Source organism: Phaenicophaeus curvirostris, chromosome 26, assembly GCF_032191515.1.
Source record: "Phaenicophaeus curvirostris isolate KB17595 chromosome 26, BPBGC_Pcur_1.0, whole genome shotgun sequence".
NCBI classification, from domain to species: Eukaryota; Metazoa; Chordata; class Aves; order Cuculiformes; family Cuculidae; genus Phaenicophaeus; species Phaenicophaeus curvirostris.
In genome coordinates this window covers 4,178,639-4,198,602 of record NC_091417.1, presented here as the reverse complement: position 1 = coordinate 4,198,602, position 19,964 = coordinate 4,178,639, and the positions used below count along the sequence as shown (strand labels likewise).

The window sequence follows — 19,964 nt, the reverse complement described above, 5'->3', positions numbered from 1 at the left end:
CCCCCTGCACCCCTCGCACCAAGGGCACCGACAGCCCCTGCGTGCGCCCAGGTTGGGCTATGTCACCATGTGCCACCCTCACCCAGCCCAGGGCACCATGGCGGGGGGCACAAGTGGGACCCCAAAGCGTCCAGAGTGCGCTCGGGCAGCGGGATGGGGCCTCAATGCCTCTTTTCTCCTCGCCCATCAATGGGTCCCCTTGTTCCGCCAGGGCCCCCGTGTTTTCCTAACCCCCACCCTGGCGCCTGCCCCGTGCGAGAAGGCGGGGGGGGCTCAGTCAAAGAGGTTCTTTCTTTGGAGGCGAGGGGCTGGGATGGGCTGGGGACCCCCCGGTGGGGCGGGGAGGGGTTAGGGGGTGCTGAGCGGGATGCTGAGAGGGATGCCCGGGTCTGCACGGTGGAAGGGGTGAGTGGCTGGAGCAGCCAGGGGATCCGGGAGAGACCCAGCCAGACACAGGCACCCAGGTGAGCCGGGGGGGGATTGGGGTGCCCTGGGGTGTCACTGCGAGCCCAGGGGACTGAGCTATTGCTCCTGGCCCCCATCCTCAAGCTCCTTCCCCTCCGTGAGGCTGAGGGCCAGCAACAGGGTCAGCCCAAGCCCCTCTGGGGGTGCAAGTCTTTGGGGAAGGGGGGCATGTATGGAGTAGGGTGGGAGTGGGTGCAAGCGGGGTGCCCAGATGGAGCAAAGCCGCTGAGGAGGGGAGCGGGACACCCCAGCAGAAGGAAGTGCTCCCCAGTAAGACCCCTGCCCCCCAGTAAGACCCCAGCTCCTCAGCAGGACCCCAGCCCCCCAGCACATCCAGCTTTGGAGAACTGACAAACTCAATGCAGTCTTTACATCCAGAAGGAGCCCAGCACCCCAAAACCTCCCCTATCCCCACCCCGACCACCACAGCCACCAGGTCCAGGCTGGGACGCTTGCAGAGGACAAAAAAATAAAGTGGAATACAGCACAGCTCACTGAACAGCCACTTTATCAGCCCCAAGCCACCCTGCAGCCCCCTCCCCACAGCAGGGATCTCAGCAGAGTCACCCCTGAGGGGAGGGCAAGACACACTATTTGGAAAATAAGAAGAAAAGAGCTTATTCCACCCCAAAAAGAGGTTTTATCGGGGCAGGTGGGACAGAGGAGAGGAAGGGAATTGGATGGAAGTGTTCTGTGTTGTCCCACTGATGCACACGGATGCTGATGTCGCACAGAGACACAAAACCACACACACACTATTTGTACCCCCAAAATATTCCAAGCAGAGCAGCCGGCAGAGCCCAGGAGGATGGGAGGTTGCCCACTGTTAGGCTTTGTCCCCTGCCAAGTGTCCCCAAAGAGCCTTGTGACACGTTTTTCCCATCCCCATCCCTGGGATTCTTCCCCTCGGTGTCATCGCGGTGTCACCTGGGTCCCCCCTAGCCGGGTCACTGTGGGAGAAGGGGGACGTGGGCACCGTCCGAGGGACCGGGCATGGGGTTGATGCGCTGACCCGTGCGGACGTTGAACATGGGGAGGGTGGAAAGGGGCCGTGGGACATCGCGGCTGCCGGCCATGTGCCTCAGCTCCTCCGTGTCGCCGTGGATGGTGGTGTGGTGGACCAGCTGGATGCTGAGGGGGAAGGACAGGTGGGTGTTGCGCCCCGCGTTCCCACCCGCATCCCTTTGCGGAGGAGCTTGGGGGGGTCTACACCCCATTGTTAGGGTCTGTCCTCATCATTGGGGCTGCCCACCCATCACTGGGGTCTGCACCCCATCATTAGGGTCTGTTCCTCATCACTGGGGGTTCATTTGCACCCTTATCATGATGGTGTGACCCTCATCATCAGGGTCTGCTCCCCATCTCAGGGGTCTCTCCCCCATCTCAGGAGTCTCTCTCCCATCATGGGGTCTGTCCCCCATCTTTGGGGTCTGCTCCCCATCTCTGGGGTCTCTCCTTCATCTCTGGGTTCTCTCCCCCATCTCTGGGATTTGTCCCCCATCCCTGGCCTCTCTCCCCCATCTCTGGGCTCTGTCCCCCATCTCTGGGGTCTATCCTCTATCTCTGGGGTCTGTTCCCCATCTCTGGGGTCCTCCTTGCTGTCTCTGTGTCCGACTGAGAACTAAAATCAGCTCTTGTGCTCCAGTTCCATCTGAGCAGGGTTACTGGGGGGCACTCAGGTGTGGGGAAGGGAGGAGGGGGGCTGAAGGGGGGCCCTCTGTGGAGATCTTTGGGCTCCATCACCTCTGTAACAGCTGAGTGCTCACTGTCCCCCTCTCTTTCCCCATCCCTGCTGGTCCACCTCGTCCTTAGTCACGACCAACCTCCCCCTCCAGCAGCCCCCCAGCACCCCCACATCTCGACCCAGGTGTGGGGACTCACTCAGATGTTGCCAGGTCCCGTTTTTCCCTATGAACCAGAGGAAAAAACATAATAAAGATGGTGGGAATAGCTCTCGCCACCCCCAGGGTGCCCAGGGCCTTGACAGCGTGGGGAAGGGGCACCCCATGTGGGGTTCCCATGCCCTGGTTGGGGACTCCCACCCTGATTGTGTCCCCCCAACTCACACTCCCTCCCTGCGGCAGCACATGAGGTGACCCAGGAGCAAGCAGAGCAGCGCGGCCACCGCCAGCGGCACCAGCAGCGTCACCAGGTACCCGGGCAGCAGGTCCAGGGCGGGGGCTTGGGTGGGAGGCTGGAAATCTCCTTCATCCTCCAGCACCCCAGAACCCCACACCAGCCCCGGCATCGTGGGGCTGGGCCAGACCTGCAGCTGCAATGGGGAACTGGTTAGGGGGTCCCCACGGTGGCGTGGGATGTGGGGGGGACACACGAGGGTCTCACCAGGGTGAGGTTGCACCAGCGGATGGTGAAGCGGGGGGCGAAGGTGTCGTAGCAGGAGGCGAGGGGCTGCTGGCCCAGGCTGCAGCGGACGCGGCTCTGCGGCGAGGCAGCTGATGCCAGGCACGGCGAGAAGGCTCCCCAGGACCCCACCTTCATGTACACCCTGCAAAGGTGTGGGGAGACAGCTAGAGGTCACCCCAAACTCCATACCTAGAGGTTGGGGGGAGCAGACACAACACCCCAGCTCTGCCCGTACCCCTCCTTGCGCCCCTCGATGGGCAGTGGGACGCGGCCACCGCGGTCCAGCGCAGAGGTGATGTTGATGACACGGAGGTCATCTCGCTCCCAGACGCCAGCCGTGTCCTGGAGGAACATCTCCTGCGTGGCCACTGGCAGCAGCTCCTCCACGTTCCGGTTGCCCACCAGGAACTCAGCCTGGAACGGCGGCTCCCCACCTTGGGGTGGGGGGGGACATGTGGCACCCGTGGGGACCCCTAGTGCCCATCTCAGGGGGCCCCGGGGCAGCTCGGTGTGATTTGGGGTGCACAGCCCCTACCTGGAGCAGGGGTGATGGTGATGATGAGGCTCTGTGCTGCTGTCCCGTAGGTGTGTCGGTTGTACGCCAGCACCTGCAAGCCGAGGAGACCCCCAAGATGCAAGTGTCCATCCCCCCCACCCCTCACTCTGTGTCACCCACTGGCTTGGGATCAAAGAATCATAGAATCCCCAGGTTGGAAAAGACCCACTGGATCATCGAGTCCAACCATTCCCATCAATCACTAACCCATGTCCCTCAGCACCTCGTCCACCCGTCCCTTAAACCCCTTCAGGGAAGGTGACTCAACCCCCTCCCTGGGCAGCCTCTGCCAGGGACCAATGACCCTTTCTGTGAAAAATTTTTTCCTGATGTCCAGCCTAAACCTCCCCTGGTGGAGCTTGAGGCCATTCCCTCTCGTCCTGTCCCCTGTCCCTTGGGAGAAGAGCCCAGCTCCCTCCTCTCCACAACCTCCTCTCAGGGAGTTGCAGAGAGCAATGAGGTCTCCCCTCAACCTCCTCTTCTCCAGGCTAAACACCCCCAGCTCTCTCAGACGCTCCTCTTGTTCTCCAGCCCCTTCACCAGCTTCGTTGCTCTTCTCTGGACTCGCTCCAGAGCCTCAACATCCTTCTTGTGGTGAGGGGCCCAGAACTGACCCCAGGATTCGAGGAGCGGTCTCACCAGGGCTGAGTCAAGGGACAGAATAACCTCCCTGGACCTGCTGGTCACGCCGTTTCTGATCCAAGCCAAGATGCCATCGGCCTTCTTGGCCACCTGGGCCACTGCTGGCTCATGGTCAGTCGCTGTCAACCAACACCCCCAGGTCCTTCTCCTCCAGGCAGTTTCCAGCCAGACTTCTCCTAGTCTGGAGCTGCTCGGGGTTGTTGTGCCCCAAGGGCAGGACCCGGCATTTGGCCTTGTTAAACCTCATGCCGTTGGTCTCAGCCCAGCGGTCCAGCCTGCTCAGATCCTGTACAGATCCCATGAGGGTGGTCACCTACCTCAATGACGTGGGTGCCCACCTCGGTGGCCGTGGGGCAGCCATAGAGGTAGCCCGGCTGGTGGGGGTCGCGCTGGATGAACCGCAGCCACCGGGGCAGGTCGGGGTGGTCCCGGAGGTGGGTGTGGAAGGTGATGGGGGCAGCCACTGGGTGCCGGGACACACAGACAGGTTGGGGATGGACACAGGCATGGGAACGCAGATGGCACCAGGCCACCCGCCCAGCTCTTCCCCAGCCAACTGGTCCCAACAAGGAAGCGTGAGTGGTCCCCGCACTGGCTGCGCCACAGGTGGGTCCTGTCCCCCTGGATGACCCCAAGTGGAGGTGACCCCAATCAGTGACTCAGCAGTGGGGAATGAAGGGATCTCGCTCCCAGGTGGGGTTAACAGCGTGATGGGAAAGGGGTTTGGGGCTCCCCACATGGGTGGAGAGGTGGGCGAGGGGATGGAGGGAAGGATGGAGAAGAGGATGGATGGAGGGATGGATGGATGGATGGATGGATGGAGGGATGGATGGATGGAGGGAGGAAGGGAGGGAGGGAGGGAGGGAGGGAGGGATGGAGGGAGGGAGGGAGGCAGAGAGTACAGAATCATAGAATCATGGAATCACTGAGGGTGCCCCACCATGCCAAGTGAACCCCATCTTGATGTGCCACATCTGCACGACCCCTCCCGGTGTGGAGACTCCCCTATTGCCCCCGGCAGCCTCTGCCAGGGCTTCCCCACTTGGTCAGTAAAGACATTTTTCCTGATATCCAGTTTAAGCCTTTCCTGGTGCAACTTGAGGGCACGGAGGGATGGAGGAAGGGACGGGAAAATGGCCCAGCTGTGGTGGTGCCCGGTGGGGCAGGTGTTAGCCAGCACCCCCAAACAACCCCAACAACAACAACCCCAGCCCAGTGCTGCTCACCCCTCGTCCCCGCTCCCCTCCGCCCAGCCCTCACCATCATCATCCTCGTACTCGTCAAGGAAGGCCTCCTGGAACAGCTCCTGCTCCAGCTCGTGGACGAATACGGCTCCCATCTCAGAGGAGACGCGGTGGTCGGGGAGGACACGGTGGTCGGGGAGGTTGGCCCAGGATCCCCCTAGGGCCACGGCTGCAGCCAGGCACAGGGCTAGAGCCAGGGCTGGGGAGCACGGCTCCTCCCTGCCTCAGTTTCCCCTTTGCCCAGAGCCCCCGGGATGACTCACTGGAGCCCACAGTCCCCTAGACACCCAGCTGGGACAAAAATGTGTCCCCACCAGGTGTCCCGAGGCAGCAGGGTGGGTTTTATGTAGGAGGAGGTGGGGATGGAGACAGAGATGGGGACAGGGATGGGGACAGCAGCGGTTCCTCTAGGTCCCCCCTGTCTCTGCTGGCACCAAGAACGGGACGGGACGGCTATATTTAGCTGGGTCACGTCTCAGCCCTGTGCCCCCTGTCCCCTCCTGCCAGCACCCCCTGTCCCCACCCCTCCCTGGGGTCCCCCATCCCCTCCCCACCAGCGGGTCCCCCAGCCTGTCCTTGTCCCCCCGGGGGTGACGCGGGTGCCACTCGCCTGCCAGCACCCAGGCTCGGAGCAGCGCGGGGGCCTCCATCTTCGCCAGCGGGAGCGGGGCCAGCGCTGACTGACGGAGACAGCGGGGCTGGCCAAGAGGGGGGGCCCTGGGGGGGCCCCACGGGGACACGGGGTGGGGACAGACCTCGCCACAGCCACCTCCTGCCACCAGTGCCCCATGGCACCCATCGGTGCCAAGGATTCCCGTGTCCCTGGGGGGGTTGGTCCTGGTGTCCCCTTGGAGGGGGTCTCACTGGGGACAATGGGGGGGGACATCTCACTGGGGACACGGGGTGGGGACATGACCCCACCATGGCCACCTCCTGCCACCAACGCCTGGTGGCATCGAGCAGCAGAAGTGCCGAGGGGCTCCCGTGTCCCCTGGGTGGGCTCATCCTGGTGTCCCCTTGGGGGAGTCTCACTGGGGACAACTGGACGGGTCTCACTGGGGACTATGGGGGGGGATATTTCACTGGGGACAACGGGGGGTGGGGATGTGACCCCACCACAGCCACCTCTTGCCACCAATGCCTGGTGGCACCAAGCAGCAGAGCTGCTGAGGGGCTCCCGTGTCCCCTGGGGGGTGCAGTGGGGTCTCTCTGGGTGGGCTCACCCTGGAGCCCCTACTCGTGGTCATGGGGGGCACAGATGGGCACAGAGGTGTGGGGGGACACGTGGGGACAGCTGACCCCCCCCTCCCCTGTCTGGTGTGGCACACACACACCAGTGCCTTCGTGCGGCACGGAGATGGGGGGAGATGGGGGGATATGGGGGGATGCAGGGGGAGCCGGGGGGGATTGGGGGGGCGGCCAGCAGGCCCTGCAGTGGGGTTCGGGGAGGGGGAATGGCGGCGGTGGAAGGAGAAGGGGGTGGCCATGGGGGAGACGTCGTGCGCCACGTCACATCACGTCACGCCTCGTCACGCACAAAGGGCCAGGAGGCTGAGTCGGGCGACATGGAGCATCTGCAGGGTCCTGGTGACTGTGTCCCCCCCAGCTTTGGGTGTCCCCCAACCTGTCCCCCACCCCCTCGGGGTGCTCCTCCCACAGCAGGGACCCCAGCAAGGTCCCAGGCAGCCAACTCTGCCCCCCGGCATTGCCTCATGTCTGGAGGGGAGACAGCAAACCCCCATAGAACCCCCCAAAACATCCCCTGCAGGCACAGGGAGGAAGGGGTCCAAGCACCTCGCCCCCCCCCAGTCATCCCCCTGCCTCAGTTTCCCTGCCTGCTGGCCCCCAGGGGGAGGCATTTGGGGGTGCTGGGCCTATTTATGGGGACAGAAAGTAAATAGGGGACGTGTGGGAACACCCCGAGACACCCCAGGACAGAGAAAGCCTGGGGTACACATGGAGAGGAGGGGCACATGGGGGTAAAACTGGGGGGATACAGGGAGAGGAGCAGGGGGACATGGGGACAGAGCCAGGAGAGGTGCAGGGACAGGATGGGGGATGTGGGGACAAACCGTGGGGGGACGCGGGGACAGGATGGGGGGGAAAGAGGGACAGAGCTGGGGGAGATGGGCAGAGGGACAGAGCTGGAGGGGGATCTGGGGACAGAGTTGAGGGGGACATGGAGACAGAGCTTGGGGGGAGATGGGGATGGACATGGGGGGGAATGGGGACAGGGACTGGGGGGTTGAGCTGGGGGGAAATGGGGACAGAGCTGGGGGAGAGATGGGGATGGAGGTGGGGGGAGAGGGGCAGGAGCAGACAGGGATGGGGACACAACGACAGAGGCTGGGGAGAATGGGGACAAAGCTGGGGGTGACAGGAACAGATGGGGATGGAGACGGGGGCACAGGGGTGGGAGCAGGTGAGTATGGGGGGGATAGAGATGGGGGAATTGAGGACGGGGGGAGAAGGGCAGGAGAAGGCGGGGATGGGGGGACAGAGCTGGGGGGAAATGGGGACAAAGCTGGGGGTGACAAGGACAGGAGCAGACGGGGATGGGGGGGGACAGAAATGGGGGAAATGGGGCTGGAGATGTGGGGCAGGAGCAGACAGGGATGGGGGGGGACAGAGCTGGGGGGAAATGGGGACAAAGCTGGGGGTGACAGGAGCGGATGGGGCTGGGGATGGAGACGGGGGCGCAGGGGCAGGAGCAGACGGGGATGGGGGGGACAGAGCCGGGGGTCCGTGAGGCCGGAGCCGGGGGCTCAGGGAGGGGGTCCCCGCGGCGGCGGCGGCGGAGGAAGAGGAGGAGGAGGAGGAGGAGGAGGAAAAGGAGGAGGAGGAGGAGGAGGAAGAGCGAGCGCGCCGCTAAGCCCCAGCGGGCTCTGCGGGCAGCGGGGCGGGCGCAGCGGCTCCATCGCCGCGCGGGGAGCGGAGGGGAGGAAGGAGAGGAGGGAGGGGAGGAAGGAGAAGCAGGGGAGGAAGAGGAGGAAGGGGAGGAAGGGGAGGAAGAAGGGGAGGCGCGGGGGAGAGGAGAGAGAAGAGGAAGAAGAGGCAGCGGCTCCATCGCCGCGGAGAAAGGAGGAAGAGGAGGCGCGGGGCGTAGCGGCTCCATCACCGCGCGGGGAAGGGGAAGAGGAGGAAGAAGAGGAGGAAGAAGAGGAGGAAGAAGAGGAGGAAGAAGAGGAGGAGGAAGAGGAGGAAGACGAGGAGGCAGCGTCTCCGCGGAGGAGGGGCCCGGGCATGGCCTGAGCATCCCCGCGGGATGCGGTGCGGGATGCGGCGCGGGGCGGGATGCTGAGGGCAGGGGCCGGCGGGGGGGGGGGAGGCGCCCCCCCCGGGGGGCTTCGCAGCGCCTCCCCCCACCGCAACGCCTACGAGGCCTCCATCCAAGCCCTGGCGCCCACAAAGGAGGCGGCGGCGGCGACGGCGGACGGCGAGGACGCGAAGAAGAGCGGCCGCGGCAAGAAGTATGGCTCCAACGTCCACCGCATCAAGAACATGTTCCTGCAGATGGGGACCGGGCCTGAGGGAGCCTGCGACCTGGCCAAGGGCAAGGAGAAGCCCGTCCGCCTCTCCCTGCCCCGCGCCGGCAGCCTGGGCGAGAGCGTGGACCAGGGGCACCTCCTCAAGCTGGGCACCAGCGTCTCCGAGAGGGTCAGCCGCTTCGATTCCAAGCCCGACAAACCCTTCTCCAAGCTTCAGGAGACCCGCAAGATCTTCGAGAGGAGCCCCCAAGAGAAAGCCTCCAGCGCCAAGCTCCTGCTGCGCAAGGAGCGAGCCGGCTTCCAGGACCGCAAGCTGGACGTGGTGGTGAGGTTCAACGGCAGCACCGAGTCCTTGGACAAGCTGGACGCCGAGGCCGTCTCGCCTACGGTCAGCCAGCTCAGCGCCGTCTTCGAGAAGGCCGATCTCCGCAACAACCTCCACAAGGCGCCGGGAAGAGCAGGAGGGCCGCTCAACGCCAAGGTGGTGGGCAAGCGGCCGCGGGTCTTCGTGCCGAGCACCGAGGCTGGACGGGTGGGCGATGGCCACGCTGCCCCGGCGCGCGCCAGGCCAGCCGAGGAGGAGAAGGCGTCGGGGAAGAGCGTCCGGCCAGCGGAGAAGGAGGCGGCCACGCCGCGGGTGCAGGAGGTCTGCAAGATCAAGCCCGTAGAGGTGGAGGAGAGCGGCGAGGCCGAGGAAGAGGAGGAGGAGGAGGCGACGGCGGAAGCGGTGCCCGCGCCTCAACCGGCCAAGGAGGCTGAGGGTCCAGCGCCTGCCGCCCCCCGGCTGGACGGGGACTCCGGGGCGGCCGCGGGCGAGGAGGGCGTCAAGGGTGAGCGGGCGGAGGAGAGCGATGCCTGCGAGGAGGCCAAGAAGGAGGACTTCTCCGAAGCGGACCTGGTGGACATAAGTGCCTACAGCGGGCTCGGGGAGGACTCGGGGGGCAGTGGGCTGGAGGAGGAGGAGGAGGCCGAAGGGCTGTACGAGCCCGAGTCGGGGTGCGTGGAGATCCCCGGGCTGTCTGAGGAAGAGGAGCCTGTCCCCAACCGCAAGATCCAGTTCAGCACGGCCCCCATCCAGGTGAGAGCGCCTGGGGATGGGGGGCGGCTGGGACAGGGGTGACCCCAGTCAGGGGAGTGCAACCCCAAAACCAACCCCTGCCTGGGGCTGGCAGGGTTTTGGGGTGTCTGTGCCCGCTGCCCCCCGCCGTGGGACATGGCATCCCGCTTGGCCGTGCCCTTGTGGTGGGGATGGAGCTAACGAGCCAGCTGACGAAGGGCCCTGCCTTAGCACGGCCTGGACCCCGTGGGGACAGAGTGATGGTGGCACTGGGACCCACTGGGGTGTCCCCTGCACAGCACCCAGTGCCATCCCACCACCCTGCCGGACACGGGTGAAGACCCTCCCCGTATTTTTGGATGGGGATGCCCAGAATATCCGGATACGGGGTGCTGGGTGCGGCACCCGCGCTAACACCCTCTCCCCTTGGTCCCCAGGGGTCCCTTGGTGCCGGGGTCCCCTCAAACTGGGGGGTCTCGGGGATGAGATGTCGCTGGGCGGGGAGGATTTTCTCCCCACCATGGGTGCCCAGGACCGTTTGGGGAAGTGGAGGAAGGGAGGAAGGGGAAGTGGCACAGCCGGGTGTGGGGTGGCATCGCTCGTTCCCTGCTCGTTCCCTGGTGGGGACCCCGCTGGGTTTGGGGTCCCCATCTGGGACACGTCCCCGAGGACAGTGCGAGGGGAGACAGGGCCGTACAGCTATTTCGGGGTGCTCTCCTGCTCGAGTCCCCCCAACCGGAGCGGCAGCGGTTGCTTTGTGCTGGAGCTGGGTTATTTTTAGCGCCCCGGCCTATATTCTGGCTCTGAGTCAGAGCGGGTGGGTGGCCCCACCTGGGACGGGGGGACAGGGACTGTGGTGGCCGGGGCAGGGGACAGCGGTGGCAGCGTGCCGGGGGGGCTGGGCACTGGCGGGGGTCACGGTCCCGCGGGAATCTGCCCTGAGAAGAGTGTCCCCCCACCCATGGAGAGGCAGCTGGGCTTTTTGGGGGGCTCTGCTCCCCCCAGCACTGCCCTTAGCCTCTCCACAGGGTGATGGGGAGGGTCTCAGGTGCGTGGGTGGGGAGGGGATCCCAGTGTCCCAGCGCCCCAGCTCCTCCCTGGGTGCACGGATGATGCTGAGACCCCCTACCTGCTGTAGGGGTTGGGGCTGGAGCGCTGGAGACCCTCACCCAGCCCCAGCGTGGACCCCGAAGCGGGCACCCTGTGCCCAGGATGGGAGCCTGTGCCAGCACACACTGGCTCCAGCTGCTTCTCCCTCAGAACCCAATCCAGGTCCCCAGCTCATCCCCGATTCCTCAGGATCTGGGAACAGAGGTGGGGGCCACAGCAAGGCGAGCCCAGCCATGCACCCGCAGCCCTCCAAAACCACGTGTAGATGGGAGGATGGAGGCTCGTCCCTTGCCCCGCTCGCCCCTGGCACCCCTAGGTGCCACCCAGGAGGGTCCTGCCCATCTGTGGGTGTCACCGGGCTTTGTGCGATGGCCCCTGACACTCATCCCTAATACTCTTTGTTGCGAGGTTTAGTGCTGTGGTGTTAGCCCTAATCCCCCCGCCCCGGCGGCATCGCGGGATCAGGGCCCCCCCGGGACATCTGCCAGCCCAGCTCCATAGGGATAGGAGTGCTGGCAGCCTGCGGGGGGCAGGGACACGGCACCCCGATCCCACTGGGGACACCGTTTGGTGGCACATGCGCCTCAGTGCCTGGTATGGGGGCATCAAGCCCCAGGGGGAGCGTGGGGCTGCCCCCAGCCTCTCCTGAGCTAGAGGATTTGGGGCTGCCCTGGGCTGGGGATCAGTGTCCCTAGGGATTTGGGGCATTAAGGGACCAAACATGTGTGGTCCCAACCTCCTCTGCCTCTTATCATCCCACTCCAGGCAGCTGCTCCCGCTCGGGTTCCCTCCCCGGGGGCTGCCACGAGGCCCCAGTGATCCCAGCGCTCCCTGTCCCTGCTTCCATGGGACTGGAGGTGGCTGGGGACCTCGGTGTCCTCAAACCCACAGGAGGACAGGGCAGCCCCGGTTCCGAGGCCAGGCAGTTTGGACCACGAGAGGGTGGTGGGATGAGAGTGGAGGAGCCTCTGCCTGGGGAAAGATGAAGGGAGCCCTCCCTAGACTGTGTGACTCAGAGCAACCAGTGCTTGTGAAGCCCATCCATCCGTCTGTCCTTCTATCCATCCATTCATTAGGGATCTGAGCAGGCTGGATCACTGGGCTGAGACCAATGGGATGAGGTTTAACAAGGCCAAAAGCCGGGTCCTGCACTTGGGGCACAACAACCCTGGGCAGCTCCAGACTAGGAGAAGCCTGGCTGGAAACTGCCTGGCGGAGAAGGACCTGGGGGTGTTGGTTGACAGCGACTGACCATGAGCCAGCAGTGGCCCAGGTGGCCAAGAAGGCCAATGGCATCTTGGCTTGGATCAGAAACGGCGTGGCCAGCAGGGCCAGGGAGGTTCTTCTGTCCCTTGACTCAGCCCTGGTGAGACCATTCCTCGAATCCTGGGTTCAGTTCTAGGCCTCTCCCCGCAAGAAGGATGTTGAGGTTCTGGAGCGAGTCCAGAGAAGAGCAATGAAGCTGGGGAAGGGGCTGAATAACAAGAGGAGCGGCTGAGAGAGCTGGGGGTGTTCAGTCTGGAGAAGAGGAGGCTGAGGGGAGACCTCATTGCTCTCTGCAACTCCCTGAGAGGAGGTTGTGGAGGAGAGAGAGCTGGGCTCTTTTCCCAAGGGACAGGGGACAGGACGAGAGGGAATGGCCTCAAGCTCTGCCAGGGGAGGTTTAGGCTGGACATCAGGAACAAATTTTTCACGGGAAGGGTCCGTGGGCACTGGCAGAGGCTGCCCAGGGAGGGGGTTGAGTCACCTTCCCTGGAGGGGTGGACGAGGTGCTGAGGGACATGGTTTAGTGACTGATGGGAATGGTTGGACTCGATGATCTGGTGGGTCTTTTCCTACCTAATGATTCTATGATTTCTCCATCCTGCCATCCCTCCCTCCAACTTCCCTTCAATCCATCCTTCCTTCCATCCACCCCTCCATCCCTCCTTTTATCCATCTGTCTGTCTGTCCTCCATCCCTCCCCCTGCCATTCCATCCCTTCCTCCCTTCATCCACCTCTGTCCATCCACTCCCTCTCCCATCCATGAAGTGCCGGGCACGATGCTCTCTCTGCTCCCAAACCTTCTGTGCTTCCTCGCCCTCCCTCTCACTCCATGACATGAGGGGATTCTCTGGTGTCTCGTAGGCTCAGTAACCTCCCCCTGTGCCCCTGCCCGGGGCTCCTCCAGCCCTGGGATGCCCCCTCGGCCACAGTGTTGCCGGTGCCAGGGTGGTGGGTGCCCAGGGCGCGTTCTCAACCCATTGCTGAGCAGCTCCCTCTGTCCCAGCAGGTCTTCAGCACTTACTCCAATGAGGACTACGACCGCCGCAATGAAGACGTTGACCCCATGGCTGCGTCGGCTGAGTATGAGCTGGAGAAGAGGGTGGAGCGGCTTGACCTCTTCCCTGTGGAGCTGGAGAAAGGTGGGTGCTCACCCTGTCCTTCATCCGAGGGCTCCATTGTTGCCTTGGGGATGGGCTGGAGGGGATCCCTGTGGTGCTGGGTGGCTGCTGCCACCCCTCCAGGATGTGGCTTTGTCTCCGCAGACTCCGAAGGGCTGGGGATCAGCATCATCGGCATGGGCGCAGGGGCTGACATGGGCCTGGAGAAGCTGGGCATCTTTGTCAAGACGGTGACGGAGGGGGGTGCAGCCCACAGGGATGGCAGGTAAGGGCCCCGAACGCCCACCTGGATCCCCCTGCTTGGTTGGTGATGGAGGAGCCCGTGCAGGAGCAGGCAGATGTGTCAGATGTTCCTCAGGGTGGGAGATCATGGAATTATAGAATCACCAGGTTGGAAAAGACCCACCAGATCATCAAGTCCAACAATTCCCACCAATCACTAAACTATGTCCCTCAGCGCCTCGTCCACCCATCCCTTAAACCCCTCCAGGGAAGGGGACTCAACCCCCTCCCTGGGCAGCCTCTGCCAGGGACCAATGACCCTTGCCGTGAAAAATTTTTTCCTAATGTCCAGCCTGAACCTCCCCTGGTGGAGCTTGAGGCCATTCCCTCTCATCCTGTCCCCTGTCCCTTGGGAGAAGAGCCCAGCTCCCTCCTCTCCACAACCTCCTTTCAGGTAGTTGTAGAGAGCAATGAGGTCTCCCCTCAGCCTCCTCTTCTCCAGGCTAAGCACCCTCAGCTCTCTCAGCTGCTCCTCTTGTTCTCCAGCCCCTTCCCAAGCTTCGTTGCTCTTCTCTGGACTCGCTCCAGAGCCTCAACATCCTTCTTGTGCTGAGGGGCCAGAACTGACCCCAGGATTTGAGGAGCGGTCTCCCCAGTGCCGAGTCCAGAGGGAGAAGAACCTCCCTGGCCCTGCTGGTCACGCCGCTTCTGGTCCAAGCCAAGATGCCATTGGCCTTCTTGGCCACCTGGGCCACTGCTGGCTCATGGTCAGTCGCTGTCAACCAACACCCCCAGGTCCTTCTCCTCCAGGCAGTTTCCAGCCAGACTTCTCCTAGTCTGGAGCTGCTCAGGGTTGTTGTGCCCCAAGTGCAGGATCCGGCATTTGGCCTTGTTAAACCTCATGCTGGGGAGGTGGGTGAGGGGTGACCTTACTGTGACGGCCCCTGTGTCCCCAGGATCCAGGTGAACGACCTCATCGTGGAGGTGGACGGCACCAGCCTGGTGGGGGTGACGCAGAGTTTCGCTGCCTCTGTCCTCAGGAACACCAAGGGACGCGTCCGGTAGGGCATTTGGGTGGGGGCTAGGGGACTGGGAGACCCCCTGCAGCACCCCATAGCCTGACCCAGAGCACCCAGCTCCCAGCCCAGGCTGTCCCCCTGCCCCAAACAAACCCACTGCATGCCCTCTGACCCCCAAAATGCCCCCACATCAGCCCAAGACCCTTCTGATCCCCAGCTCATCCGTGAGCTGCATAACATCCCCCCAGATTTGCCACTCCCCAGGAGCACTGCCTGTCCCAGTAGGGATGTCACCTGTCTGGGCCACCTCGGTTCCCCTCCAGGCTCCCCTCGTTGGAGCCTCATCCCTGGCTGCACCCCCATCCCTGGCTGAGCCCCCCCATCCCTGGCTGAGCCTCCCCATCCCTGCTTGAGCCCCCCATCCCTGGCTGAGCCCCTCATCTCCAGCTGAGACCCCCATCCCTGGCTGAGTTCCCGCATCCCTGGCTGAGCCCCCCATCCCTGGCTGAGCCCCTCATCTCCAACTGAGCCCCCCATCCCTGGCTGAGCCCCTCATCTCCAGCCGAGCCCCCCATCCCCGGCTGAGAGCCCCATCCCTGTCTCAGCCCCCCATCCCTGTCTCAGCCCCCCATTCCTGGCTGAGCCCCCCCATCCCTGCTTGAGCCCCCCATCCCTGGCTGAGCCTCCGCATCCCTGGCTGAGCCCCCCATCCCTGGCTGAGCTCCCCCATCCCTGAGTGAGCTCCCCCATCCCTGGCTGAGCCCCACCCCGATCCGCGGCTGAGAGCCGCATCCCTGTCGCAGCCCCCCATCCCTGGCTGAGAGCCCCATCTCCAGCTGAGCCCCCCATCCCTGGCTGAGCCGCCCCATCCCTGGCTGCACCCCCTGTCCCTTGCTGACCCCCCCATCCCCACAGGTTCCTGATCGGGCGCGAGAAGCCCGGGGAGCAGAGCGAGGTGGCGCAGCTGATCCAGCAGACGCTGGAGCAGGAGCGGTGGCAGCGGGAGATGATTGAGCAGCGCTACACCCAATACACCGAGGACGATGAGGAGGTGAGGGCACAGCACCCACCCAAGAGGGAGCAGATTGGATTCTCCCCCCCAAACCAGTATGGGACTGGGGGCTCAGTTTCCCTGTATGGGACGGGGTGGGGGTGCCAGGCTGGGGGCCGCCGTGAGCCAGCACCGCTCCGTGCCCTCTGCAGACGGGCGAGTACGCCACGGATGAGGAAGAGGAGATGAGCCCCATGTTCCCCAGCAGCGAGATGGCCATCGAGGTCTTCGAGCTGGCCGAGAACGAGGACGCGCTCTCCCCTGTGGAGATGGACCCCGAAAAGCTGGTGCACAAATTCAAAGAGGTGAGAGGGGACGGGGTGGGGTGCCCGGGGAGCGTGGCCGCCCGTGGTTATGCGTGTGCCCCATGCCAACGCCCGGTGCCTCTTGCAGCTCCAGATCAAGCACGCCGTCACCGAGGCTGAGATCCAGCAGCTGAAGAGGAAGGTGAGTAGGTGCCTGGCTCCCTGCGGGCACGGGAGCCCCTTCCATCTCCCCACGACCCCTGGGTCTCCTTCTCCCCCATCCCCTCCTGGGTCCGCACATCTCCCCATCCCCAGACCCCTCATCAAACCATGCTTTACCGTGCCCTGATCCTCTGTCCCCAGCTGCAGTGCCTGGAGCAGGAGAAGGCGCGTTGGCGAGCCGAGAAGGCCCAGCTGGAGCAGAGCGTAGAGGAGAACAAGGAGCGGATGGAGAAGCTGGAGGGTTACTGGATGGAAGCGCAAAACCTCTGCCAGGCGGTGGACGAGCACCTCAAGGAGACGCAGGCGCAGTACCAGACCTTGGAGCGCAAGTACAGCAAGGCGAAAAGGCTCATCAAGGAGTACCAGCAAAAGTGAGGGCAGCGCCGGGGGTGGGCACCGATCCTCCCAGGGTGTGGGGTGTCCCCCGGCACAGGGCCATCCCTGGGGCACCGACCCATCATAGAATCATAGAATCACCAGGTTGGAAAAGACCCACCAGATCATTGAGTCCAACCATTCCCATCAATCACTAACCCATGTCCCTCAGCACCTCGTCCACCCGGCCCTTAAACCCCTCCAGGGAAGGGGACTCAACCCCCTCCCTGGGCAGCCTCTGCCAGTGCCCAATGACCTTTCCCGTGAAAAATTTTTTCCCAATGTCCAGCCTGAACCTCCCCTGGCGGAGCTTGAGGCCATTTCCTCTCGTCCTGTCCCCTGTCCCTTGGGAGAAGAGCCCAGCTCCCTCCTCTCCACAACCTCCTTTCAGGGAGTTGTAGAGAGCAATGAGGTCTCCCCTCAGCCTCCTCTTCTCCAGGCTAAACACGCCCAGCTCTCTCAGCTGTTCCTCATAAGGCCATCGCGGCATCCCTGTGCCCTGGGCACAGAGCCTGGCACCAGGCATGGGATGTGCCTTTGCATAGACCCACTTGTGGGGCACCGATCCCTTCCTGGGCACCCTTCGTGCCTGGGCACGGACCCTCCTCTGGGCAGAAACTCACCCCTGGGGCACCAGATCCTTCCTGGGCATCGTTCCTGGGCATGTGCAGGGACCATCCCAGGTCCAAGGACCTTCTTGATGTGAACTCCCTGAAAGGAGGTTGTGGAGAGGAGGGAGCTGGGCTCTTCTCCCAAGGGGCAGGGGACAGGACGAGAGGGAATGGCCTCAAGCTCCACCAGGGGAGGTTTAGGCTGGACATTAGGAAAAAATTTTTCATGGAAAGGGTCATTGGTCCCTGGCAGAGGCTGCCCAGGGAGGGGGTTGAGTCCCCTTCCCTGGAGGGGTTTAAGGGACGGGTGGACGAGGTGCTGAGGGACATGGTTTAGTGATTGATGGGAATGGTTGGACTCGATGATCTGGTGGGTCTCTTCCAACCTGGTGATTCTATGAACACATCCCAGCTCGTTCCTGGGGATTCCTCATGCCCTGGGATCACCAGCCCATGGAGCACAGTCCCTCCCCAACACCCGAGTCCCAGGATCCCCTTGGTACTGGGCAGGGGGGTGACGTGCTCCTACATTCTGGCCCCGCAGGGAGATCGAGTTCCTGAAGAAGGAGACGGCGCAGCGGCGGGTGCTGGAGGAGTCGGAGCTGGCGCACAAGGAGGAGATGGAGAAGCTGCAGGAGAAGGTGGGCACCAGTCGCCGGGACGCGGGCTGCCCCTGAGCCCCGCCGCGCCGCTCGTGGGATCCCGTCGCCGCTGGATCCCAGATGGATCGCAGCAGATCCACTCGTGCCAGCTGCAGAGCTGCGTGGGGCGCTGGCTCCGCTCCGGACTGAGCTCTGGCTGTTGGATCCCACACCGGATCGTGGTGGATCTGCTCCCACCGGACTGCGCTCCTGCCACGGTGCCAGATCGTGCTGGATCTGCTCGGGTGCTGGCACATCCCGATCCTCCTGGTGCCGGATCCCACACTGGATTGCAGTGGATCTGTCTAGGATTTGGGTCGCAGTGGATCCTGCGGCAGGCTCTGACATCCCATAATGGATCGAAAGAGACCTTCCTGGGTGCTGGATCCCGGCTTGCCTGCTGAGGATCCCGCCGTGGCTCCCAGTAGATCGAGGGTCGCACTCGATCCCCTCTTGGAGTGGATCCCGTGCTGGTCATGCTGGATCCCACCGGGGATCACTGATTCCGCTGGCTCGCAGCAGATCCTGGCGGCATCACCGGATCCCGCAGCGCCCGGGGTTGTGGGGGAAAACGGCACGCGCCGGGCTGGGGGGCACCAGGGCGCAGGCGGGGGTCCCCTGGCACCCAGGCACCCCCTTGCATCACCCCCAAACACCCCACAGAGACCCACGCCTGCCTGCACCCCCTTCTCCATCCCTGTACCCCCTGCCCCCCACCCCCAGCCCCACGTCTCCCCCCCCCGTGTCCTGCCCCTCTGTGTCTTGTCCCCCATAGTCCAGTCTGATCCCCACATCTCACCCCCCACCCCCGTTACGTGTCGCCCCCCCCCGTCCCCGTGTCCCCTTGTGTCCCCCTCGCCCCCCCTCTGAGACCTCTCCCCTTTCCTGTTTTTCAGATCTCCGAACTGGAGGCCAAGCTGCAGACTTTGAAAAATTCCAACCCGACTTAAACCACCCTCAAACCGCAGCGATTCGGGGGTGGGGGACCCCCCCCCTCTCCCCCAGACTCATTCTCCCCCCCCTCTCCCAGCACCCCTGCCCCACTGGGGAGGGGGCGCGACCCCTGCCAAGGCGTCCTGGTGCCCCCCCTGCCCCTCGGGGGGTGCAGAGAGCAGGGTTGGGGGGGGGGTGCAGGGTGCATCTCGGGGGCTTTGGGGGGTCGGGGACCCCCCCGTTCGTGTCTGTGTCCAGTGTGAGTCTCGTGGTGACGTGATGGACTGACTGGGGGGGGGGGGAGGCTCCCCCTTCCCCAAGCGCCCCCTCCCTTCGATGTGACCCCCCCCTTCTGCACCCCGACACAGAGATGGCACCCCGGTTAGACACTGGGGGGGAGGCAGAAATGCCCTTGCCCCCCAAATGTGAGCCATATTTGGGAGCAAAGAGGGAGGGGGGGCACTCTGGAAGCCCCCCCACCCCCAGCTCCTCCTCCTGGGACTCTCCTGGAGCCGCAGCGTCGTTGCGGGGGGAGGGGGGGCAGCCGCCTTTGGCCCCCCTGGACTCAACCCCAGTTCAATGCCATGGAGGGGGACCCCAAATGCCCCCCCAGTGCCACCACTGCCGCCCAGGAGGGACCCCTCAGCCTTTGCCAACCCCTGCGGCGGGTGTAGGGGGGGCATTGCTACCCCCCTCCCCCCGGGATGGGGGCTGCCTGGCACCCCACTGCGGGGACACAGCTTAGGGGGGGCACCCCCAGTGCCCCCCAGCACCCACCACTGCCCTCCCCGAGCCCAGGGCTTTTGCCTTCCCTGGGCAGACGGGGGGCACACGGGGGTTCCCTTTTCAGGGTGGGGGCCATGCCCTCACCCCCCCTCTGTAAATATTCCCCCCCCCTCATAAATCACAGTATTTCTCTGGGGCTGGGACACCCCCCACTCGCCAACCCCAGCCGGGTCGGGGGTCCCAACCCTTTGGCTCGGGGCCCCCCACTTTAGTTTTTGTTTCTGTTTTGCTCCCCCCACCCCGCCCCGAAATTCCGAGTCTCCGACAGTAACTGGATGTGGGGGCAACTGGGAGCCAGAGCTGGTTATACTGGGAGGGGGAGGAGAGGGGCACGCGGAGGGGTGGGGGGGATGGGGAGGGGGGGTCCGACTGGATTGGAGCCACTTGGGGGTGGGGAGGGGGGTATTTAAGGGGGGGCGGAGCGGGAGCCCCGGGGGTGCTGGGTTATTTAATCTCACCCGTGTACCTGTGCTGTATATACTATACATAAATGTACCTATGTACCCCCGCGCCCTGCTGCCCCCCGCGCCCCCCGCCGTGTGCCGGCC

At 64.3% G+C, this 19,964-nt stretch overlaps 2 protein-coding genes across 3 annotated transcripts; one reads left to right on the top strand and one right to left on the bottom strand.

Annotated features, from left to right (window-relative positions):
* Nucleotides 1-956: 956 nt before the first annotated feature.
* SGCA (sarcoglycan alpha) lies at nt 957-5,961 on the bottom strand. Of its 2 annotated transcripts, none has more exons than XM_069876745.1 (9): nt 5,882-5,961; nt 5,288-5,440; nt 4,345-4,490; nt 3,365-3,437; nt 3,065-3,263; nt 2,809-2,971; nt 2,532-2,737; nt 2,347-2,373; nt 957-1,596 (listed from the first exon to the last, which is right to left on the bottom strand). In XM_069876745.1, the coding sequence occupies exons 1-9, from the start codon at nt 5,919-5,921 to the stop codon at nt 1,413-1,415; spliced, it is 1,191 nt and encodes a 396-aa protein (XP_069732846.1). In that variant the 5' UTR covers nt 5,922-5,961; the 3' UTR covers nt 957-1,412. The 2 variants fall into 2 exon arrangements, with proteins under 2 accessions (XP_069732846.1, XP_069732847.1); XM_069876746.1 differs by having other exon boundaries at nt 2,532-2,731.
* Nucleotides 5,962-8,489: 2,528 nt separating this feature from the next.
* Nucleotides 8,490-18,791, top strand: PPP1R9B (protein phosphatase 1 regulatory subunit 9B). The gene is made up of 10 exons (XM_069876739.1): nt 8,490-9,837; nt 13,200-13,332; nt 13,456-13,576; nt 14,490-14,594; nt 15,468-15,603; nt 15,756-15,908; nt 15,997-16,050; nt 16,212-16,441; nt 17,601-17,697; nt 18,594-18,791. Exons 1-10 carry the CDS (start codon nt 8,566-8,568, stop codon nt 18,645-18,647), a joined length of 2,355 nt encoding a protein of 784 aa, XP_069732840.1. The 5' UTR covers nt 8,490-8,565; the 3' UTR covers nt 18,648-18,791.
* The last annotated feature ends 1,173 nt before the right edge of the window (nt 18,792-19,964 follow it).

Bases quoted from the DNA above. Each gene is read 5' to 3' on its own strand.
- SGCA (XM_069876745.1), bottom strand. From the start codon at position 5,921: ATGGAGGCCCCCGCGCTGCTCCGAGCCTGGGTGCTGGCAG. The intron at 5,441-5,881 runs GCGAGTGGCACC...GCCTGGCTGCAG, and splicing joins CCGAGCCTGGGTGCTGGCAG to CCGTGGCCCTAGGGGGATCC. The intron at 1,597-2,346 runs GTGAGTCCCCAC...CTTCCCCCTCAG, and splicing joins CGGGACCTGGCAACATCTGA to CATCCAGCTGGTCCACCACA.
- PPP1R9B (XM_069876739.1), top strand. From the start codon at position 8,566: ATGCTGAGGGCAGGGGCCGGCGGGGGGGGGGGAGGCGCCCCCCCCGGG. The intron at 9,838-13,199 runs GTGAGAGCGCCT...CTGTCCCAGCAG, and splicing joins TCAGCACGGCCCCCATCCAG to GTCTTCAGCACTTACTCCAA. The intron at 16,442-17,600 runs GTGAGGGCAGCG...CTGGCCCCGCAG, and splicing joins ATCAAGGAGTACCAGCAAAA to GGAGATCGAGTTCCTGAAGA.